We start from the raw sequence: 18,506 nt of genomic DNA on the forward strand, positions 1-18,506 counted from the left end.
AGAGAATATTAACTTACAGCGTTCGCCTGGGATTCATTTTCGAAGATGTAACCTCTCTCACCATCATCCCCAGCGCCGTAATCCCCTCTAACTGCCAGGTCCTCTGTCCTAGCATTAAACCTCACCAGCAGCTGCGTGGCTGGACAGTTAAGATTATATATGATGTAAATATATTGTGGGTTTGTCAGCTCTCCCTACACCATAAAACTTGGTTTAATGACATCACGTGGTCCCCCAAGAGCCACTCACGGGCTTGCCTTCAGGCCATTCACATAAATAACCTCCAAAAGTTTCAAACTCCTAAATTCACATAGAAGCTGTTAGTATTTCTCTAATGCTCAGTTACACTAAAAAGCCCTTGTGCTGCTCCTTTGCCCCACCCCCACACCCCCCCTGCAGGGTGGGGAGGGGGGAGAGGGTGGATCCTTATTTATTTACTTATTTCCATAAGGACCTGTCGACTTCGAGGTCGTGTTGATATTTTTTCCTCCTATATTTTTTCCTCCTCTCTCCTCTAATTGCTCAGAGTGGGCCGTGTCCCTCTCTTTCCACTCCCCCGGGAAGGTAAGTCATGCTTCTTCCCGTTCTTTCTCGCTGCCAGAGGGGGTGGGTTTCATGGCAAAGTGGAAAGGCAGGCTCCATGGTCTCTGTTTGGGACTCAGAAGCCCCTCCACTAACCCCCAGAGCAATGCCAAAACCCGGTGCTTAGAGATTGTTCCAGGAGACTGATTGGTGGGGGAAGCTTTCCAGATTCCAAAGTAGTAACCTCTGCTCAAGGAGAAAGCAATGGTCTGGGCCGGACCCATTCCCAGTACAGGGGGAGTAGGTCCGAGGCCTCTGGCTAGGTTGTAGCTGCTAATGCCGTTGAAGCAGAGGCTGGGATCTGGGTGCAGACTTGCAGCCTGTGACAGGAGGGGAGAAACAGGCAGGCATGGCTGCATCTACCCAAGCCTGGCCAACTTGAGTCAGTCCTCCAGCTCTTCAGAAAAGAGAGGCCTAAACCCTGGGAGGAGGAAGCAGTCAGTGTACCGGTGGGGCTGGTTAGCCCTGCCCAGTGGGCCTGAGCAACATTGCCCCCACCTCTGACAAAGCCCTTGGTTCTCCCTCTGAGGCAGTGTATCCCCCAGGGTGGAAGCGCAGGACCTCTACAGCCAGGGAGGCTGGGGCGGGCCATGTTGGGCTCCACAGCCTCTTTCTTAGTTAACTGTTACCCATTGGAGATGCCGGTGCTTCTCCACGCTTCACCGCTCACCCAATAGTTTTACTCAGCATGGAGAAAAAATTAAAATAACTCCCTGAAGAAAATTACACATTTTATTTGAGACAGGCGGCAGGGGCGGTGGGGGGGGGGGGGATCGAGAGAGGAGATGAGTTGGTGCTGGGCTGGGCCGACTGCTGTGTGCTAGTGGCTCCTCCAGACATTACCGGGTGCCCTAACCTGGCCTGAGTGCAATGTGAAGGAGAGTAGCAATGAGTGCAGTTCAATAAACCAGTGAGACCTCCTATGTGCTAGGCATGGGGTGAAGAAAGGCTCTTGGATCTTTTCAAAAATGACAAACAGGTAGCTTAGGCAGTAGGATGAAAAGAAGTTAGTCCTTATAATAAATCCAAGGAGCATCAGGATTAATAACCATAAATATTCCCCTGTCCCTCTCCAGAGCCTCTCTGCTCACTTTCTCTCTTGGCTGTTGGAGCAGCCTTCTACCCAGCTCCTGAACCTTTCTCCCTACACCAATGTGGGGGGCCTAGGCTTGGCTCCAGGAAATCACCCCATTGTGGGAGGCAGGAGAGGAAATGCAGTAAAGTTTTATGGACCCTTCCCACATTTGTTTCTCCTATAAAGTACTTCCTCCCCCATCCCATCCCAAGAGTCTGGAGCAGAGCAGAGCCTGGGCCTAGGCCAGCCTCAGGCACCACCTGAATTATCTGCCTTTTCCCCGTCCCTTTAGCCCATCCTTCCCCAACACAAAATCCCAGAGACTGAGATAAATGATGGCAAACAGACACGACTCAGGCACTGGTATATGTGGCTCCTTTTCCAGCTAATTGTCCAGCAAAGGCCTAGGCCCTAGAATGTAGGGGTGACAGTCTGAAAGATTCCTGCTAGGCAGGTACAGGCTGCAGATTGCTCTCCCAACTCCCTCTCTCCCAGTATCTGAGAAAGCTGAGCCACACCTCCTCCAACTCCTCCAGCACCCCTTTACTAAGCAGTATCAGCTCTTTCTGAAGCTGGGACCAAATGGACCCCTAGGCTGAGCGCTCAGTCCTCCCTCTACATCCAGTGAGGCCCTCAGGGACCACTTAGTCCTGGGAGAGATAGTCAGAGGCCCAGAAGTTCCCTGCAGATTAGTTCTGGCATGCAGTGAAGGCCGCTGCCAATCTAGAAGATTCAAATCCACCCAGCCAAGAAGAGAATGGGGTGCAGAGGCCTGAATGCCTTGGACAGTCACCAGTACAGGTGTCCTGGGTGTCCTCCCCTTCCTCCACGGGCCCTTCTTGGAACCAAGGATCAGGATAGGAACTCAGTTTCACCTCCCTTGTCTCAGTACCCCAAGAAACTCCTATAAATTCCCTTAAAGGAGAAGCTTAAGGGCTGTGGCCCTCTCCCTACATCCCACAGCCCATTTAGACACTTTTGCCCAATACATGCCCCAAACAGAGAGGAGCCGCTGCATCTTTAGTCCTGTTCTCTTTTTGTCTTTATTTGATATGACAAAATATAGTTTCAGGAAAGACCTGGCGTCAATAAATAGTTGTATAACAGCAATGGGGCAGGAGGGCACAGAAAGTCGGCAAGGACTACTAGGCAGCCAGGAGCCTCTAGTACCACTTGCTAGGGTCCTGTGGCAGGGAACCCCAATAGTTGAGCTAGCTAGTGGTCAGAGACTGAAGGCCTAAGAGTGCATGCAGAGGATGCGGGCTGGAGCGGTTCTCAGGCTTTGGGGTTAGGGCAGAAGGTTTGGAGAGTTAGGGCAACCAAAGGGCCCTATCGGACTTTCAGTCATCTCCCCCTTTTCATATGCAAATCATAAAATGAATATCTTGAGTTAGTCACTATAAGGAAGCACCCCAAGTCCGGCGCCGGACCCCCTCAGGCATAACCACTCTCTTGCCTGCCCCAAGCTGCCTGGCCAGCCTAAACTGGGAACAAAGGAGAAGGCGAGGCCAGAGGATCGGGGCGCGGGGCCTGGGGCGCCGGAAGGGCCCACCTTAACTCGGACGGGCCATCCTGGGGTTGGAAGCCTGAGAGGTGGCCCAGGCCGGGGTTCGGTCAGCTCCAGCCCGTAAGCCACAGCCCTGGGGAACCCCTGCGGAGCTTGCCCTGGGACCCCAATGCTGAGCAGAACTGAGGGGAGTCCGGACAGCGCGGGCGGCCCCGTGGGAACCTGGGGTCGGTTGGGATGCGAAATGCCAAGGGATAGCGCTTTTGTCTGTGCGGCCCTGGAGTCGGTGCTCCAGCCACCGCCCTTGCCCCAAAATATAGAGAGAGGAAAATCGAAAAGGAAAGGCGCAGGGAGCGAAGCGGGCTGGGGTGCTTTCGGCGGGCCTCCCTGCTGCCTCTAAAGAGCCTCTTTGCTTTTCATTTTGGAATCTTTCTTCCACTTCATCCTGCGGTTCTGGAACCAGATCTTGATCTGTCTCTCGTTGAGACACAAGTTGTTGGCGATCTCTATGCGCCTGCGGCGAGTGAGGTAGCGGTTAAAGTGGAATTCTTTTTCCAGTTCCAGAGTCTGGTAGCGCGTGTAACTGGTTCGGGACCGCTTGCCGTCCGTCTCTGGAACATAACATCCCCCCCCGAAGCCGGAAGGGGTGAATAGCGTGCAGCGCCCCAGGGTCCCCACCCCAGCCCCAGGCCCCCACCCACGGCCAAAGGGCGAGGAGGCGAGCAGGGTGAGACAGGCCCGGCGGGCCGCGGACTGGCCCGGCCCAGGCCAGCCCCGGGAGAGGTGCCTCTGCCCAGGCAGGAAACTTTCCGCCGCAGCCTTCACTCAGCAGCCGGAGTGGCTGAGGGGTGGGGGGAGAGGGAGACCCAGGCTCGGACCGAACAATAAGCACCCTCGAGATCCGAGCACCGGGGACCCCCCTCCCGCCCCTCCCGAGTCGCTGGAATCCTCCGGAGCGGCGAGCGCCGGCCGAGCCGGCTCCACAGGGGAGGGAGGGAGCCACGGGGGGATCCCCGCTCTGGAGCCCCGCGCTCCTCACCCTTCAAATCCCTCTATTTTTTTAACTCCCTCCCTCTCCCCCAAAAATTGAATATTGCCTTTTATACACGTTTTGTTCCTATGATCCAATTATGTCGTCGTAAATTTGGGCGCACACAGCCTCTAAGCCTTTTAGTGGACAGTTTTACGAGCCATTGATGCCTGGATCGTAAAATTTATGGCCGCAGGTTTTTTTTCTTTATTTGCCCCGCATGGCCTATAAAACCCAGGCGGACCCGAGCGCGCAAAATGAAGTCCTAAAGTTTACCGTGGCTCATGTGCAGTTTGGTCATCCACGGGTAAATCTGTGGCGGGGCCGGTGGCTGGCTCAGTCCGGCAGGCTGCCCTGTCTGCGCCTGCTCCTCTTTGATCTCCCCACTGCTCTTAGCTCGCTCCTCCAGCGCTGGGCGAGCCGCCTTCTGATTGTACATCCCGGGGTTCAGAGGAGCCGCTTCATCTCTGCCCAGAGCGTGTCCCGGAGCGGCCGCGGCGCTGCAGGCGGGGCGGTCGGGGTGAGCCCGGGGGTTGGCAGCCATGTCTACCCCGTGGAGAGAGTTGGAAGGCGCAGGCGGTGGGAAAGTGATGCTTAAGTCCAATCCACCGTAGCAGTACCTGGATGCCTGCACCTCTGAGGCCGATCCATAGTTCCCACAAGTTTGCATGTTATAGGCAGGGATATTGGGGCTCTGCTTATAGAACGAATTGGCTACGTAGGAGCTCATGGCGGGGAGGGCCCAAAAAAATTTCTGCACCCTTTTTGATTAAGGGTGATTTGTGACTCTTTGAAGTTGAGGGGTTTTTTGTTCTCCAAAGTGCACAATTTATAGGTGGAGATATCTCTTTCTTTATCCTATGCGCTCTTCCCAAATAAGGGAGCCTTAAATAGAGTCACGTGACTTGAGCGGCCACTCATAAATTTGGCTTGATGACCTCCGGGAGGTTAGTGATGGAAGCCGGCGAAACGCATCTTGATATGTTGGCAAAGCCCAACCAAGGGGGAGAGGGAGTGAGCGAGAAAGAGAGAGAAGGGGGAGAAAAAAAAATGGTTCTTGGAATTGGGGGGTAGCCGGGACAACGAGCCCACAGCGACACCTGGTGCCAACACGGAGGAATTGCAGCCTTGCGCGCAGACTTGCCTTCCAGGCCGCTAGATTTTCTACCCTGCAGAGCGGAAGCTGGTTGTTGCTGCAACAAACCCCTGAAATGGCCTTTTAAATTGTATTTAAGGAATGATGAGGCTTCATTTAGGATGCATGAACGTTGTTTTTTATAACGGATAGTTCTATCCTCTCCACCCTGAGAGCCTTCCAATCTTCAAAAATGGCTGAGGGAAGGGGATTTAGGTGGGGGGCCCCCTGCCCAGGTTGGACATCTGAGGGGGCTTATCTCAGGTTCTCTATACCAAGGGTGGAGACTTCTCCCTGGAGGTTCCAAGGCCCTGATATTGCTGAGGAGGTTCTTGTCAGCATGGGAAAGTGAACCAAGTCTCTGGAGAGGTGGCCAGGAGGGATCCTGGGTGGGCAGAACTAGATGGGGGGTAGGGGGGAGGTGGTCATGAGACTGAGAGTGCTGGGGACTCTGGGAGAGAAGAGCCTGGAGATGAGGAGGCAGGAAAGTTGAGTAGACCTCCTCACCATGCCAGAGACCCTCAAGTGGCAACAAGGCAATTTTCAAGTGTGTGTGTGTGTGTGTGTGTGTGTGTGTGTGTGTGTGTGTGTAGAACCAGGCACAATGGCCTGGAGGACTGCTGTGCTTCCCTATGTTTGACCCTATGCCAGATATTTTGGATCGAAAATAGATATTAATTGAGGGTATGGAGAAGCAAGATTCAAGCCTCCAAAAATCTGAGTAGGGCAGAGGAAAAGGCCTGTTTTGTGCCCTGTGCGGGGAAGGCCTCTGGACTAGGTTCTCTAGGAACCTGGATCCAGAAGGTCCACCGGAGAGGAATTTCTGAGCTATGTGAAAGCATAGAAAGGACCTGGCTGGGGGTAGGGGGATGGGGGGTCGGCAGGGCAGGCGCCAGGGCAACCTTCACAGCCCGTGGCTCGGGTCTCTGCAGCCGTTCGGCCCCTTTCCGACCCCCCTTCCCCTAGCCCCAAGTCTTATTCTTTCCTGCTTGCCTCTCCCCAGGAAATCTCCGCCCCTGCCAGGAGAAGGCCCCTCCTGCCCCCCCCGCAGGCGGAGGCGCTGGAGGGGGCGCTGGCGGGGATCTGGAACGTCTGGAAAACTCTGGCGGATTTTTCCCTCCGGGAGACCCCCTCACTACCTCACCCCCTAGGTCCACTCAGGTTTCTGTCTGGACTTAGGGAGAGAAGGCCTGAGCCGGGGAAAGGTTAGGGCCTGGCTGCGCTCCTCACTCGCGGTGTTCAGGGGAGAAGAAAGAGTGAGGAACCGGAATGGGGCTAAAGCTGTAAGGAAGAAGGAATTTTGTCCCAGCCATGTCAGGAGTCCCAGAGCAGACGAGAGCTCAGTTTCCAGGCTTGCTTTTTCGAGATGTCCTTGAATCGTTCAATCCCTGGCGAAAGACTCAAATCCTGCGGTCTTCACTCTCCCCTCCGCTCTTTGCCTCCGCCACGTTTCGCAACAGTCGGCCTGGCGCAGGCCGGGGGCCGCTCACAGGGCGCCCCCTCCTCATTCGGGGAGTGGGCGGGGTGACCCTGGTGCCTGGATAATGCTGCTGTTCTGGCTTTTGAGGCTCGGGGTTCAGAAGACAAGGACCCCAGACTATCACAGGCAGGAAGAAAGGCCTCTGTGGGGCTGAAGACCAATCCGACTAACCCCGGCTTTCCCCCTAACCCCTATGGAAATCCCATGCGGCCTTATTTTGCGGGGTGAGTGTGTTGCTCCGCGTCAGGAGCCCAGAGAGACCTCTCAGCACCCCAGCGCGATCACCAGAAGGGGAGGCCAGGGCTGGCGCCCCACTCCAGGAAAGGATAGTGCAGGGGCTGGGGGCTTGCAGGCGGCAAGAAGACGCGGAGCGCTGGGAGCCTGCTCCAACTTTCACCCCGAGGCTGGCGGGAGAGCGAATTAACAGAAATCCCGATATAAACTTTTAAAAATAATATCAGTTTTATTAAATATTCGAGAACGGATCCAGAGGTTGGATTTATACAAGAGGGTAACACGAGGGGATTTTTTTTTTAATTTATTTTTTTTTCTCCTACTGGCTAAACAAATGTCATTCACTTTTTTTCTTCCTTTTTGTAATTTTCTCTCTCTTTTTTTCCCCCTTTTTAAGATGGGATTGGAACACGGACAGTGCTAAACATAAATATAAATACAGAAATCACAAATACAGCTAAAAATATTCACACAGAAACGGTCACAGTTTGTAATATGCCATAATGACCCCCAGGATTCTTTAAATACAATCCGCCTGGGCTGGGCATTTGCTGGGGCAGAGGGGTCGGGCAGGGACTGCGGGGAGGCCCTGGGGGTTGCTGTGGGGCCACCACGCATCCTCCTTGGGCCTCCCGCCCTCCCCTGCAGCGAGGCCGGGCCCTGAGGCCCCGGAGCGGAGGCCCGGGGCCCGGGAGCCGGCTCTTTGCGCGGGGACGGAAGCGGGGAGCACCAAGGGGGTGGGAGGCCAAGTCCTCATTTGTAGGGAGATCTGTGGAGTCTAAAGCGAGGTTTAGGGACGGAGACCCCAAGGCCTGGGCGGGGGAAAGGGCTTGCAGATAAGCCGAGAACGAGCTAGCGAGGGATCAAGGAGGAGGCGCATGGTGAAAGAGTTTGTGCGGTGAGGGAGGGGATCCAGAGTTGACTTTCAGGTCCATATCTGACTCCCTAATTTTGTCTTAGGGAATCAAAACACATCAATTGTGCCAGTGATAAATACAGAGTGTGTGATTAGGAGGGAGGTGGGGGAGCGAAGGAGGAGAGAGATGGGTGGCAGGGACAGTCCTGGTCACTCTTTCTGCTTCTCCTCTTCTGTCTCTTCCCGCTTTTCCTCTTTTCCGCCCAGGCTGTCGGCCGCGGCCCCTCCACCGCCCCCTGAGAGCGTGGACGTGAGATTAGATTCCTTTTTCCACTTCATCCGGCGATTCTGGAACCAGATTTTGATCTGTCGCTCGGTCAAGCAGAGCGCATTGGCGATCTCGATGCGCCGGCGCCGTGTTAGGTAGCGGTTGAAGTGAAATTCCTTCTCCAGTTCCAGGGTCTGGTACCGCGAGTAGATCTGCCGACCGCGCCTCCGGTCCGCTCCATAGCCGACCCCTAGAGATCCGGGCACAAAACACACTAAAAACAATCAGCAAGGCTTCCTCCGCAGACGATTTAGCCTAGCGAAGTCCTGACCCTCCCAAGTTGGCAAGCAGGTCAGGGCCCCCTTGGGTTCCAGCCTTCTCCCCTGTGCCCGGCCCCACCCCCACTGGGGGTATAACCAGGATCCCAACTTCATTCAGTTTCCACCATAGGTTGGTAAGTGTGCGGCCCAAAGAGTGTGTGTGTGTGGGGGGGGGGGGGCAATAACCAGGCAGAAAGCTGTAAGTCTAAAAGCTGATTTTTGAAAAATCTCAAACACTGGGGATGAGGGCCCCATTTCTCAATGACTGGGTTCCCCCCACCTCCCCAAGTACCCTAGCTCCTTAGGAACTTCTCCCCACTTCTCTGCTCCGTCCTTTCCCCCTTTTTTCTCCTCAACCTGAGTCGACTTTGGGGTTCCCCCATCCTCTACCCCCTCCCCTCATCCCCTGCCCTGTTCCTGCCCCCTCAGCTCGCCTTGGAGCCTTCCAATCCGTCAGGGGCCGAGGGGGCCAGGCTCCTGTGAGCAAGCGGGAGGCTAGCAGAGGGGGCAGAAGAGGGGGCCCTGTCTCGGCGTCGGCGAGGAGACGAGCGTGATTGTTTTTATGGGGCCATAAAAAACTCTCTCCGCCCGTTCTTCTAGGGAAGCCGGTCATAAAGCCAGTTCAGTTTATTTAATTTATATCTTGGAGCTGTAAAACTCACCACTGTGCGAATTCATTCGCTGCATCCAGGGGTAAATCTGGATACTGGCTTTCTGGTCCTGGGGCGCAGTCCTGCCCTGCTCAGAACTAAAATCCTGAGCGATTGAGGTCTGTGTGTTATGTCCTAAGGTGTTTTGTCTGCAGTTTGAGAGCATGTCTTTCTCCTGGTAAAAGGAATTAGATCCATAGTCATACGGCCCCCGGCTGGAACTGAACACGACATTCTCCTGTGGCGAATAAAAGGGAGTCGAGTAGATCCGGTTCTGGGCAACAGCCGCTCCATAGGTCGAGAAATGCCTCACTGGATCATAGGCGGTGGAATTGAGGGCGACGTTGGGGAGGACGTCCTGGCCCCCGGCGAGGTGGCAGGATAAGGAAGGGTTAGTGAAGTAGGAATTCATCCCTTTGCCTTTACCTGGTCGGGCTATGATTTCTTTAATATTTATTTCTGTCTCCAGTTTGTACTCGGAACTAGATGGTTATAGGGACGGCTCCAATCCAGGACAGACAAAATGACAAAGTCAGCTGACCCCCTTCCAGCCAATCGCAAGCCAGATGTCAAGAAGGGGGAAAAAAATCGCTTCTGCTTCTGTTGATTCCCTAGTTGAGACTAAGTGTGTGCTTTGAAAGTAAGACTTGGATTTCTTTAAAATATATATACATAAGGGAACTGATTTCGAGGTGAAGGAAGGGTGAATGTCCGTGAGCAGGGCCTTGGGGCCCAGGAAAGGAGAGCTGCTTTCCCAGGAAATCTCTCAGCTCCAGCTAACTTTGCTGTGCAGTGGCCAGAGCCAGGGCTAGAGAAATCCCTGTATTTTCGATCTGATTTCACCTTTTATATCTGCCCCCTTCTAAAATTGCATCCTGGTTTCTCCATGAGAGAAGCTCCTTCCCAGCTCAGGGGGGATCCCCAGAAATCCTACAGGAAATCCTGGTTTGACACTCAGTGAAGTGGGTCCTCCTTGCCAAACCAGTATATTTTTTCCCAGTAATTTTTTTAAAAAAACTACAAAGTAGAAATAAATTGCATAAAACATGGTACTCAGAGGAAGGAGAGTGTGGCTGAGAGTCTTAGGTGTAGGGGGAATGTGGGGAGCACACAGGTCTCAAGGGGTAAGGGTGAGACTTCAAGGTAAAGTGGCAGAGCTGAGCAGGGCAAAGGGGCCAGGCATCTGCCTTTTTATCCCCCCTGCTAGCCCCTCTCTGCCTTCTTCTCAGGACCTCATTTTTGGCAGAAACTCTTACAGCATTTTTCCCAAATAGGGATAATGTATAAAAATACAAAAGAAAGGGGAGAGAAAAAAGTAAAAGGTAAGAGAGAAAAAGGAAGGAAGGAAGGAAGGAAAGGAGGAAGGAAGAAGAAAGAACTCTGGGAGTCTTTCTAGACACATCAACTCCTGTTTATGTTGGTGAGAATTTATGATTTGGAGCCAGCTAGGGACAGTGGGGTAATTCACACAAGATCCAGCCAGGAAGAGAAGGCTGGTGGAGTTCTGATAGACTGTTAGCGTCTTGCAGGCTCAAGCCCTTGTACAGGTCAGAAACTCCCTGCCCCCTCCCCGCCCTCTGCCCTGACAAGGGAGGCGCCCCTGGACCTGAGCTTTGGGGCTTGGAGATTCCAGCAAAGCATTCTTAGGGAGCTCTCACCCAAGGGCCAGTCACACCTGGTAGGGCCCAGCCTCTTAGCAGCGCCTACCCCCATTTCTTTCCACCCTGTGGCTCAGAAAAAGGGAGAGAAGGTTAGGAAAAGGTAGTTGAGTCCGAGGCTTCTGTGGAAGCCGCAGTGGAAGAACTGAAACAGCGGAAAGTGTGCAGATGGGATTTTTCTCCTGATTAATCCAAAGTTAATTTGATATTGTGGCACAGGCTGAAAATGCTTTGAGTTGACAAAGAAGGGGTGGTGGGGCAAGCGAAGCTCATATTCCTCCCCCCATCATTTTTGGGGGGAGGGGGAGAGGATTGGCTATAACAAGGACCCGGATGTCGCCGGATTTTATGATCTTTTCCTTCTGTGTAACAAAGCGGAGTAATCAATGGGTAGCAATAAAGCCATAAACGGGACTACGCTGGGAAAAAACTCGTTTATTCATCTTCTGTAACATTAAGGTTTCCCTGGAGTGTCGCTAGGGGCGAAAAATAAAGTTTCGAACCCAAAAGCAGACAGTGTGTAGGAGCTGGTGGAGAACACATGTTAGTTAATACATGAACCTCGTTAGGAACTGAAGAGTCTGCCTGCTAGACAATTTGCGTTGGCTTTAAAAAAAAAAAACAACAGTCCCAATCCTTCAGAAAAGAGGAAATTTTGTTGGTATTTAGAAAGGTAGGGGAAAGACCCCTATAATTACGAAGGTTACCCCTCTTGGACCATACTTTCTTCTCTCCCAGGTGATGAAGGTGAAAAGGTAGAGGAGTGTTCTTAAATTAAGAAAGAAATTTCGAGATGAGTTGTCTCATTTTGGGGTGACATGGCAGATACACAAACAGACACCAGCATGAATTGCTTTCTACTCTAGAATCCAGCTGTCCTCGAATTCATGGCATGCCTGGACAGAGGTTTCCACCAGCTGGCTGGGGCTCCAGGCCCCCTGGAGGGCAAGAGGGAGAGGGAGAGAAAACTAGGAGTGGGGAGACCCAGGGGGCTGAGCTAAGGAACAAGTCAGTGCACCCCTTGACACAAGTAGCCGTTCACAGAGTTCCCAGCCTCAATTCTTCCCTAAAGGTAGTGTGTAACACGTAGAATAGGCCGAAGAAAGAGTAACTCCCCGCCTCCATATCAGAGGGAGATTGCTAGAGGGATAAATCATGTCAGTGATATTTCCTTCAAGATATTAAATTGTTGCAATGTACAACAAATTGAATGATGGAAGATAGGATGTCTTAATGAGGTTTCGCTTTCAATGCGTAGATCTTCTATGTATTTTTAAATCTCTTTTATGGTGGGTGGGAGAAGGAAGGATCTTGGAAGAAGGGACTTCTGGGGACGCACGTGCTGCAGCTTCCTAGCACAGATTCCTGGATTTCCTTGAGCCCCTCCTAAACCAAGTCTGGAGGGGAAAAGGGCCCCAAAGTTGGGGAGAGTCTCCACTGGGGCCCTAAGGTGGTGGGCGTGGGGGCAGGCGACCTGAGGAGCAGAATGTAAGTCTCAGCCCCGGAAAGTTAAGTGTTTTATTACGTCCCTAAACAGAAGGCAGAGACTGAAAGGTCTCCCGGATTTATAATGAACAGAAACCAGCTGCTGGGGGAAAAAGGCAGAAATGCTGGAAGGGGGAGAGAAGGGGAAGCAGAAACACAAATAATTTCCCCCAAAATGAATTTCCAACACACTCTGTCCTATCACCTTCCGTTCCCGGGGAAAGAAGCCTTCTTCTTTCAGTAAGATCTTTAATTATGCAGCTGAAATTTGCTGGAAGGATTCGCTCCAAGGGGGGAGAGCAGGTCAGATGAGCCCGATCTTCCCTCCATTGGATTAAATTTTCCTTTTCTCATTTCATATTTATTTTATTTTATTTAGTGAAAGAACGACTGTCTATGGGGAGAAAGTTGGGACTTGGATTTTTCTAAATATATTTATATTTTCTTGTTAAATTTGTCTGAAAACAATTATGGAAACTCATCAACAGAAGCAAGAACAGATGTTTTATTAAAACTGCAGTTGAGCTCTGTAAATATGCACAAATTCTGGGAAGGTGGTGGTGGGGGGGAACTTATTCTTTGTTTCCATATAATAAGCCTAGAGAATCAGAGAAAACCCCCCATCAGGCCCGCAGGTCTCCGAGTTGCTCTGCCCCTTCGGCCTCCGGAATTAGGCATTCCGAGGAGGTTTGTCGGCGAGAGCAGATTTTCGCTTTGGGAGCTATAATTAGTGGGTTCAAAAACAGAATTCAAAAAACACAGAACAGGAATAAAGAGGGAAAGTTTCTGCTCGCTGCTCCAGATCACCTCCCCCCCCAATCCAAATCACATGCTTTTCATGAGCGCTAATTACAGGAGAGGAACTTACTGCAGGCTCCCCATGGGCCTAAGTGGGGTACATTCACTGGCCTGGAGTCACCCAAGGCTAAGGGTTGCATTGGAGACTGGGCACTTGAGAGTGTCTCCCAGGGTGAGTCAAGCGCTCCTTCTCCAGACTTATACTGCTCCAGGCCAGGGACTAGGGCCTGTGTACATCTGAAATGGGGAGAACATGGGTGGGACTGGACTCTAGCCTGAAAGGGGTTCATGGGCAGGTCTCACCTTGCTTGCCTTTGCTTTCCATTCTGCTCTAGAAAATATATTAGTTTCTTGGGGAAGGGTATCTGAAGTGAGAGGGATGAGATCTGGAATTTTTATTTGAGAGCAGTCTTTTCCAGAGGTCCTGATTAGTTTGCGTTCTGCCAGTCTTCTTTCTTTCCCCAGATCTTCCATCTCTACGTGGATGTCTGTGATCCACCTAGCCTCACACACAGATACACAAACTCCATTCCTGGCTGCCGGCGCCACCAACTACAGCTCGGCGCCTCCGGAGGCTGCTCAGGGACGGAGACATTGGAGCTGCAGGACTCAGGGCTCGGCCTGGGCAGTTGGCTGCCTGGAAGCCACTGCAGCTGCCTGACCTACCCTCCCAATTCTCAATTCCCAGAGCGGGAGAGGAGTGGTTGCCCCACCGACCCCTTTTGTGCCACAGGGCGAGGGCTGAAATCCCTCTTGCAGAGAAAGCCGAGTTTCAATAATTGTTCAGCTCACCTCACAATCGCACTGTTTGGTTAAGGCTTTGCTGTTCTAGAGCGACTGCTCAGTTGGCCCGACTGGCTTATGATTAGATTTTTTATTTAAAAATTAAATGAATAAATCCTACTCCAAACGCCTAGTGTTTTTGTGCATGAGCTCCTTTGATCTCCACAGAATCCGGAGCAAAAGGATTGCAAAGAGTCTATCAGTCTGCCAGAGAACCTGAACACGGGGAACTGGGTCTGTTTGGGGATACCAAAGAATAGTTCACCCTAGGAGCCCCTAGTTTCTCACAGATATGGTGAGGGAAGTTGTCTGAGCACATACCTCCCCATATACACATTGCATTCCTTAAAAGAATACTCCCCCTTTCAAAGTTCAGGCATGGAGACACTTGGGAAAAAAGGAAATCTGACACACCCAACCCGGAAATGGATTCCACTTGGGGGTGCTGATATTCTGGGGACAGGGCCCAGGCTGGCCAGCTGAAGAAGCTGGGGGTCCGCAGGGAGGAGGGAAGGAGGAAGAGGCCAGATGGGGCATGTCAAGCATCTGAGAACTGCCCCAAACACCTCAGAGGCCTGGGCTGGTGACTCCTCTTTTGAGCTAAGAGGTTTAGAGTCTGCCCAAGCTGCTTTTGTTTTATTTGCCATTAAACAGAGAAGAAAGGTACACAGAGGGGTTTGCTAACTCACATCGTATTTCCCTTCCTCCTCCTCTCTTTCCAGATTTCTGCCTAACCTTTCTTTATTACCACTCCACTTACTGCTGCTACCATCAGCAGACACCAACTCCCACATCAGCATTTGTTTGACTGCTCAATTCACTTCTCTGGCTGAAGGTTTTAAAAGTAAAACAAGTCCCAAGCGTCTCTGTCCCATTACACTCAGCCCTGAGCCCCAGTTGGTTCCCTCTAGAAGGAATTATTTCTGGGTTTTGGGGCCCTGCCCCCAAGCCTTCCACTTCTATCCCAAGCAGCTGATTATCAGCTGAGGAGGGGGCACGCAGAGAGCCTTCGAACACAGTATCTCAATCCCATTGGGAATGGGACTCAGACTCCAGTGACATTTCAGGGAGGCAAAGCAAAGTGGTCCTGCTTTGTCCAAGAGGAAAAATGAAAAGCAAGACTATTCTGAATATTTTTGGCCCCCAGAATGAGGCTAAAAGGATCCCCCTGGCTTCTCTAATACCCCTCCACACTGAGCAAGCACTGCTTATACCCATTTTGGAGGTTTACGAGAATTGTAAAATTCAAGAACGTGGCATTTATGACGTCACCGTGAGTTGTCATGAGGAAATTGTAAATGTCATAAAAGTTATATACAGCAGGAGTTTTGTGTGTGGGTGCCCTGCCTCCCTTTATTTGTTTTTCCTTTTCCCCTTCTTCTTTCACTGGTCTAAGTTCTCCCACTTGAAAATAAAATGTTATTATGTTCTGGAACAATAAGCCAACAATGAAACATAGTCCTCATTTCCCTATAAATAATTTTATCCTTTATTGTTTGCAGATCTGAAAGAACTATTTAATCTGCACTGGCAAAAAGAGGGAGAGAGATGGGGAGGGGGAAATTAATTTCAGAAACGAGAATATTACTTACTTCGATGATACTCTTTTAGATTTGATAGCCAGGAGCAAAATTAGAGGCGAACAGCGGCCTCTCCGACTCTACACCTGGTGGGATGGGAGATTTATAGGATCTTTAGCGAAGGGGCAATTTAATTTTGTAGGATTTGCTTAAATTCACTGCTATTTTGGGGGGCTGAGAAGGGAGGGTGAGGAAAGAACGACATGCTTTATCTGGCTTTATGAATCCGCCAACATTACTCTGATTTAAAACCTAACAACCTGTGTCTCAGGGAAAACTCCTGCAGAAAGGAGTGGGGGAATGGGGGAGTGGAATGAGGGGGGCTCGACTTTTTCAGTGACTGTGGCCCCTTAAAACAAGCAGTTGCCAGGGGGTAAGGAAGAAAAGCTGAGGCAAAGGGAGGACTTGAAGTCCCTCCACCACCAGGACACCAGAGGTTTATGATGTCCCCATAATTCCCCCAACCCTATAAACAGCTGCTGATTTTAGGACAATTTCTGCTTCCTCCTCTCAGAAAGGGAGAGTGAGGGAGGAGGTAATGGCGGGAGCGGGTGCCGGAAAGGGGAGGGAGTTTGGATAACGCTGCACTTTGTTCTCCTGGGTGAGTTTGCTGGTTTGGCGGGTTTCTGACACAGGGTGGCAGCAGACAAAACAAGTAAACAACTCCTCACAGACACAATAAACAGGGGCGGCTGCAGCACCATGACAGAGGCCGTGGGCCAAAGGAGGGACATGATTTGGGGGTAATGTCACCCCAGCATCCCAGAGTGCGCGAGGCCGCTCTTGGTGCCAGCGGAGATAAGGTGGAAGAAAGCTACAAGACTCCGCACCCGCAGCATGTCTGGACCTGATCACCTAGGGAGTGGAGGAAAACCCCGCCAGCGTCTCTCCTGTCCTTACTTTCTTTTATGGGTTTTCTCACTATTTATCATTTATATTCCCCCCACCCTACTCTGTCTTTCCATGGCCCCAGAAGGAAGAAAGGCTAGGAAAGGAGGCTGGTTAATTCCCAGCCATGGCTCACACTCAGCACTCCAGGCCCACAGGAAGCTAGACCCAGTTTCTCTTCTGGCACTAACCGGTCAGCCTTCTCCCCAACTCAGGTAGCAGACAGAATTCAAACAAAGTCTCATCATCTGGGTATTTGGTGAACTTAGCCTCTAATCTGCCCCGCAGAAGACGTAGGCAAATCTTGGGCCCAGTAAACTGATAAGGTGAGCAGGGCCGAGAGACAGATGTTCACCGCACCCCTACCTATTCTGGCACCTTCTCAACTGGCCTCTCCATGTACCCTAGGGGCAGCCATTCCAGACCACTGCTCAGAGGCCACCTTATTAACCACTTCAATCCCCTTCACTGTCCCAGCAAGGCTTCAAGCACCAGGGCCCAGCCGACTGCTGGCAGCCCCACCTTACCCACGAGTTTCCCACAGAACTCACTTTCAACACAACTGGGCTTCCCCTGGTAAAACAGTCTCTGAGCTGGGGAAGTTTGGGGGAAGGTGTGGAGAGAAAGCAGAAGGGATCAGTATTTCCCCAGCCCCGATGCTTGGATAGCAAAGGCAATAAGGTAGAAAAGCCTTTGTGACATCCACTGGTTACTGGAACCCGCATACTCCGATTTCAGCACGGAGACATTTCCAGCAGAGCATGCACAGAGGGACTTCTTGGTGCACCCAGTACCCCCTTGAGCCCATGCGCATATAGTGAGGGTTAACGAAATTTCACATGCACATAAAACAGTGTTTGAGCAAATATAGGCATGGTAATACATGATTAACCATGGAAATTCGAGTCTATATATATTCATGCAAAAATCTGAGTCTGTACATTCAAGCCTGTATATAATAAGTGTATAAAGCTACCCAGCCTGGTTTTGGAACACAACAGCAAACCTAACAAAGCCGCATTCTGAAAACAAGGTTGCATTCTTCCTGTGGATCACAACTATCAGACAAGGGAGAGAAAGGGTTTGCTCTGCCCATTTCTCCTTTGCTAGGAACTGGCGCATGAAATACAGCCCATGGCAGGGCTGACAAAGCCTGTAAGGGGCAGGCCTAAGGTGCCCAAAGAGTGGGCTCAGAGGGGAATGCTGGGAGCATCGGGTTCCAGGGAGTGTTGCCAGGCACTGACCCACAGATTCAGTGCCTCTGCCCAACCTTAGCCCTGGGTGTGCAGAGTCCTTGAGCCAGATTCTATTCTCAGCAGCCTTGGCTATTATTAGATAATCACAGCAGTGCTCCTCTGCACTAAGAACCGTGTCTACAGGGAATTTGACCTGCAAGGAGGCTGAGGGTCGCCACTGGTGGCCCCCCTTGTGCTTCTGGTTGAGTGCCAGAGAGGGAGAAAAAGAAGGGAAAGAAAATCGAAAGTAAGGAGGGAAGTAGGGAGCTGGCTTAGGGGACCAGGTTTATACCCTGGCCATATTACAAAACTGGAAAAAAAGGGCCAGTCACTGCTGCTATACTTTCTCTGCATCCTTCTGTCTCATGAGTCTAGGGGTGAAGGGCGTGGGGGTCTGCAGGATCCTAGCCAGGAAGAGACAGAAAATCAATTGATAAAAATATTATATAAGTATGTGTCAGGATGGTGTTGTTAACCCGTCAGCCACGAACCCTAACACCCTGAAATCCCGCCAACAACGCACTGGGTTAGATCTCTGTATGCCAAGAGAAATAGCTCAGCCTTGCCCAGGCCCACCCCTCCAAAGGGAGGGGGCCCTTTAATATCCCAGGTGAATCCCCACTGGCCTGAGTGGCCTTCTCCAGAAACTGTTTCCCTGAGGGCAAAGGAGATTTGTGCCACCCCAGACAGTGCGGCCACCTGCGGGGAGGAGGGCAAACGGCGGGGGTCAGACAAAACACAGGCGAAAGAGAAATAGAGGCCTCACCGGTCGGCGGTTCCCACATTACTCCAGGAGAAAGGCTCCCATTTTCAGGCCTCCGGGTTCCCTCCACTGGCCCACTGTCCAACCCTTGCCCTTTCCAGGTCCCACAGACTCGAGGTCTCGGTGGCCGCGGCCTGGCTCCCGGCCCGGCAGTCCCTGGGCCACGCTGGAGCGGCGGG

General features: G+C 51.9%; 3 protein-coding genes across 11 annotated transcripts in view; all 3 read right to left on the reverse strand.

Moving 5' to 3' along the window:
• Positions 1-18,506, reverse strand: part of HOXC4 (homeobox C4) — a 62,587-nt gene that overhangs the window by 19,694 nt on the left and 24,387 nt on the right. The gene's annotated exons all lie outside the window — the stretch shown is intronic.
• On the reverse strand, positions 2,677-5,411 carry HOXC5 (homeobox C5). Its single transcript, XM_006904500.2, has 2 exons — positions 4,471-5,411; positions 2,677-3,775 (listed from the first exon to the last, which is right to left on the reverse strand). The coding sequence occupies exons 1-2, from the start codon at positions 4,922-4,924 to the stop codon at positions 3,561-3,563; spliced, it is 669 nt and encodes a 222-aa protein (XP_006904562.1). The 5' UTR covers positions 4,925-5,411; the 3' UTR covers positions 2,677-3,560.
• The window catches only part of HOXC6 (homeobox C6), a 35,690-nt gene continuing 24,431 nt past the window's right edge, over positions 7,248-18,506 (reverse strand). For 3 of the 9 annotated variants that reach the window (XM_025045036.1, XM_015588290.2, XM_025045034.1), the window contains exons 2-3: positions 9,150-9,495; positions 7,248-8,417 (exon numbers count right to left, since the gene is read on the reverse strand). In XM_025045036.1, coding sequence (XP_024900804.1) covers positions 8,110-8,417; positions 9,150-9,303 — 462 coding nt within the window. In that variant the 5' untranslated portion in view covers positions 9,304-9,495 and the 3' untranslated portion in view covers positions 7,248-8,109. Of the gene's footprint in view, positions 8,418-9,149; positions 15,448-18,330; positions 18,501-18,506 lie in introns of those variants that run through there. The other 6 variants (XM_025045050.1, XM_015588299.2, XM_025045029.1 and 3 more) reach the window with 6 other exon arrangements.

Source organism: Pteropus alecto, unplaced genomic scaffold, assembly GCF_000325575.1.
Source record: "Pteropus alecto unplaced genomic scaffold, ASM32557v1 scaffold220, whole genome shotgun sequence".
Taxonomy (NCBI): domain Eukaryota; kingdom Metazoa; phylum Chordata; class Mammalia; order Chiroptera; family Pteropodidae; genus Pteropus; species Pteropus alecto.

Bases quoted from the DNA above. Each gene is read 5' to 3' on its own strand.
- HOXC5 (XM_006904500.2), bottom strand. From the start codon at position 4,924: ATGAGCTCCTACGTAGCCAATTCGTTCTATAAGCAGAGCCCCAATATC. The intron at 3,776-4,470 runs GTAAACTTTAGG...GTTATGTTCCAG, and splicing joins CAAACTGCACATGAGCCACG to AGACGGACGGCAAGCGGTCC.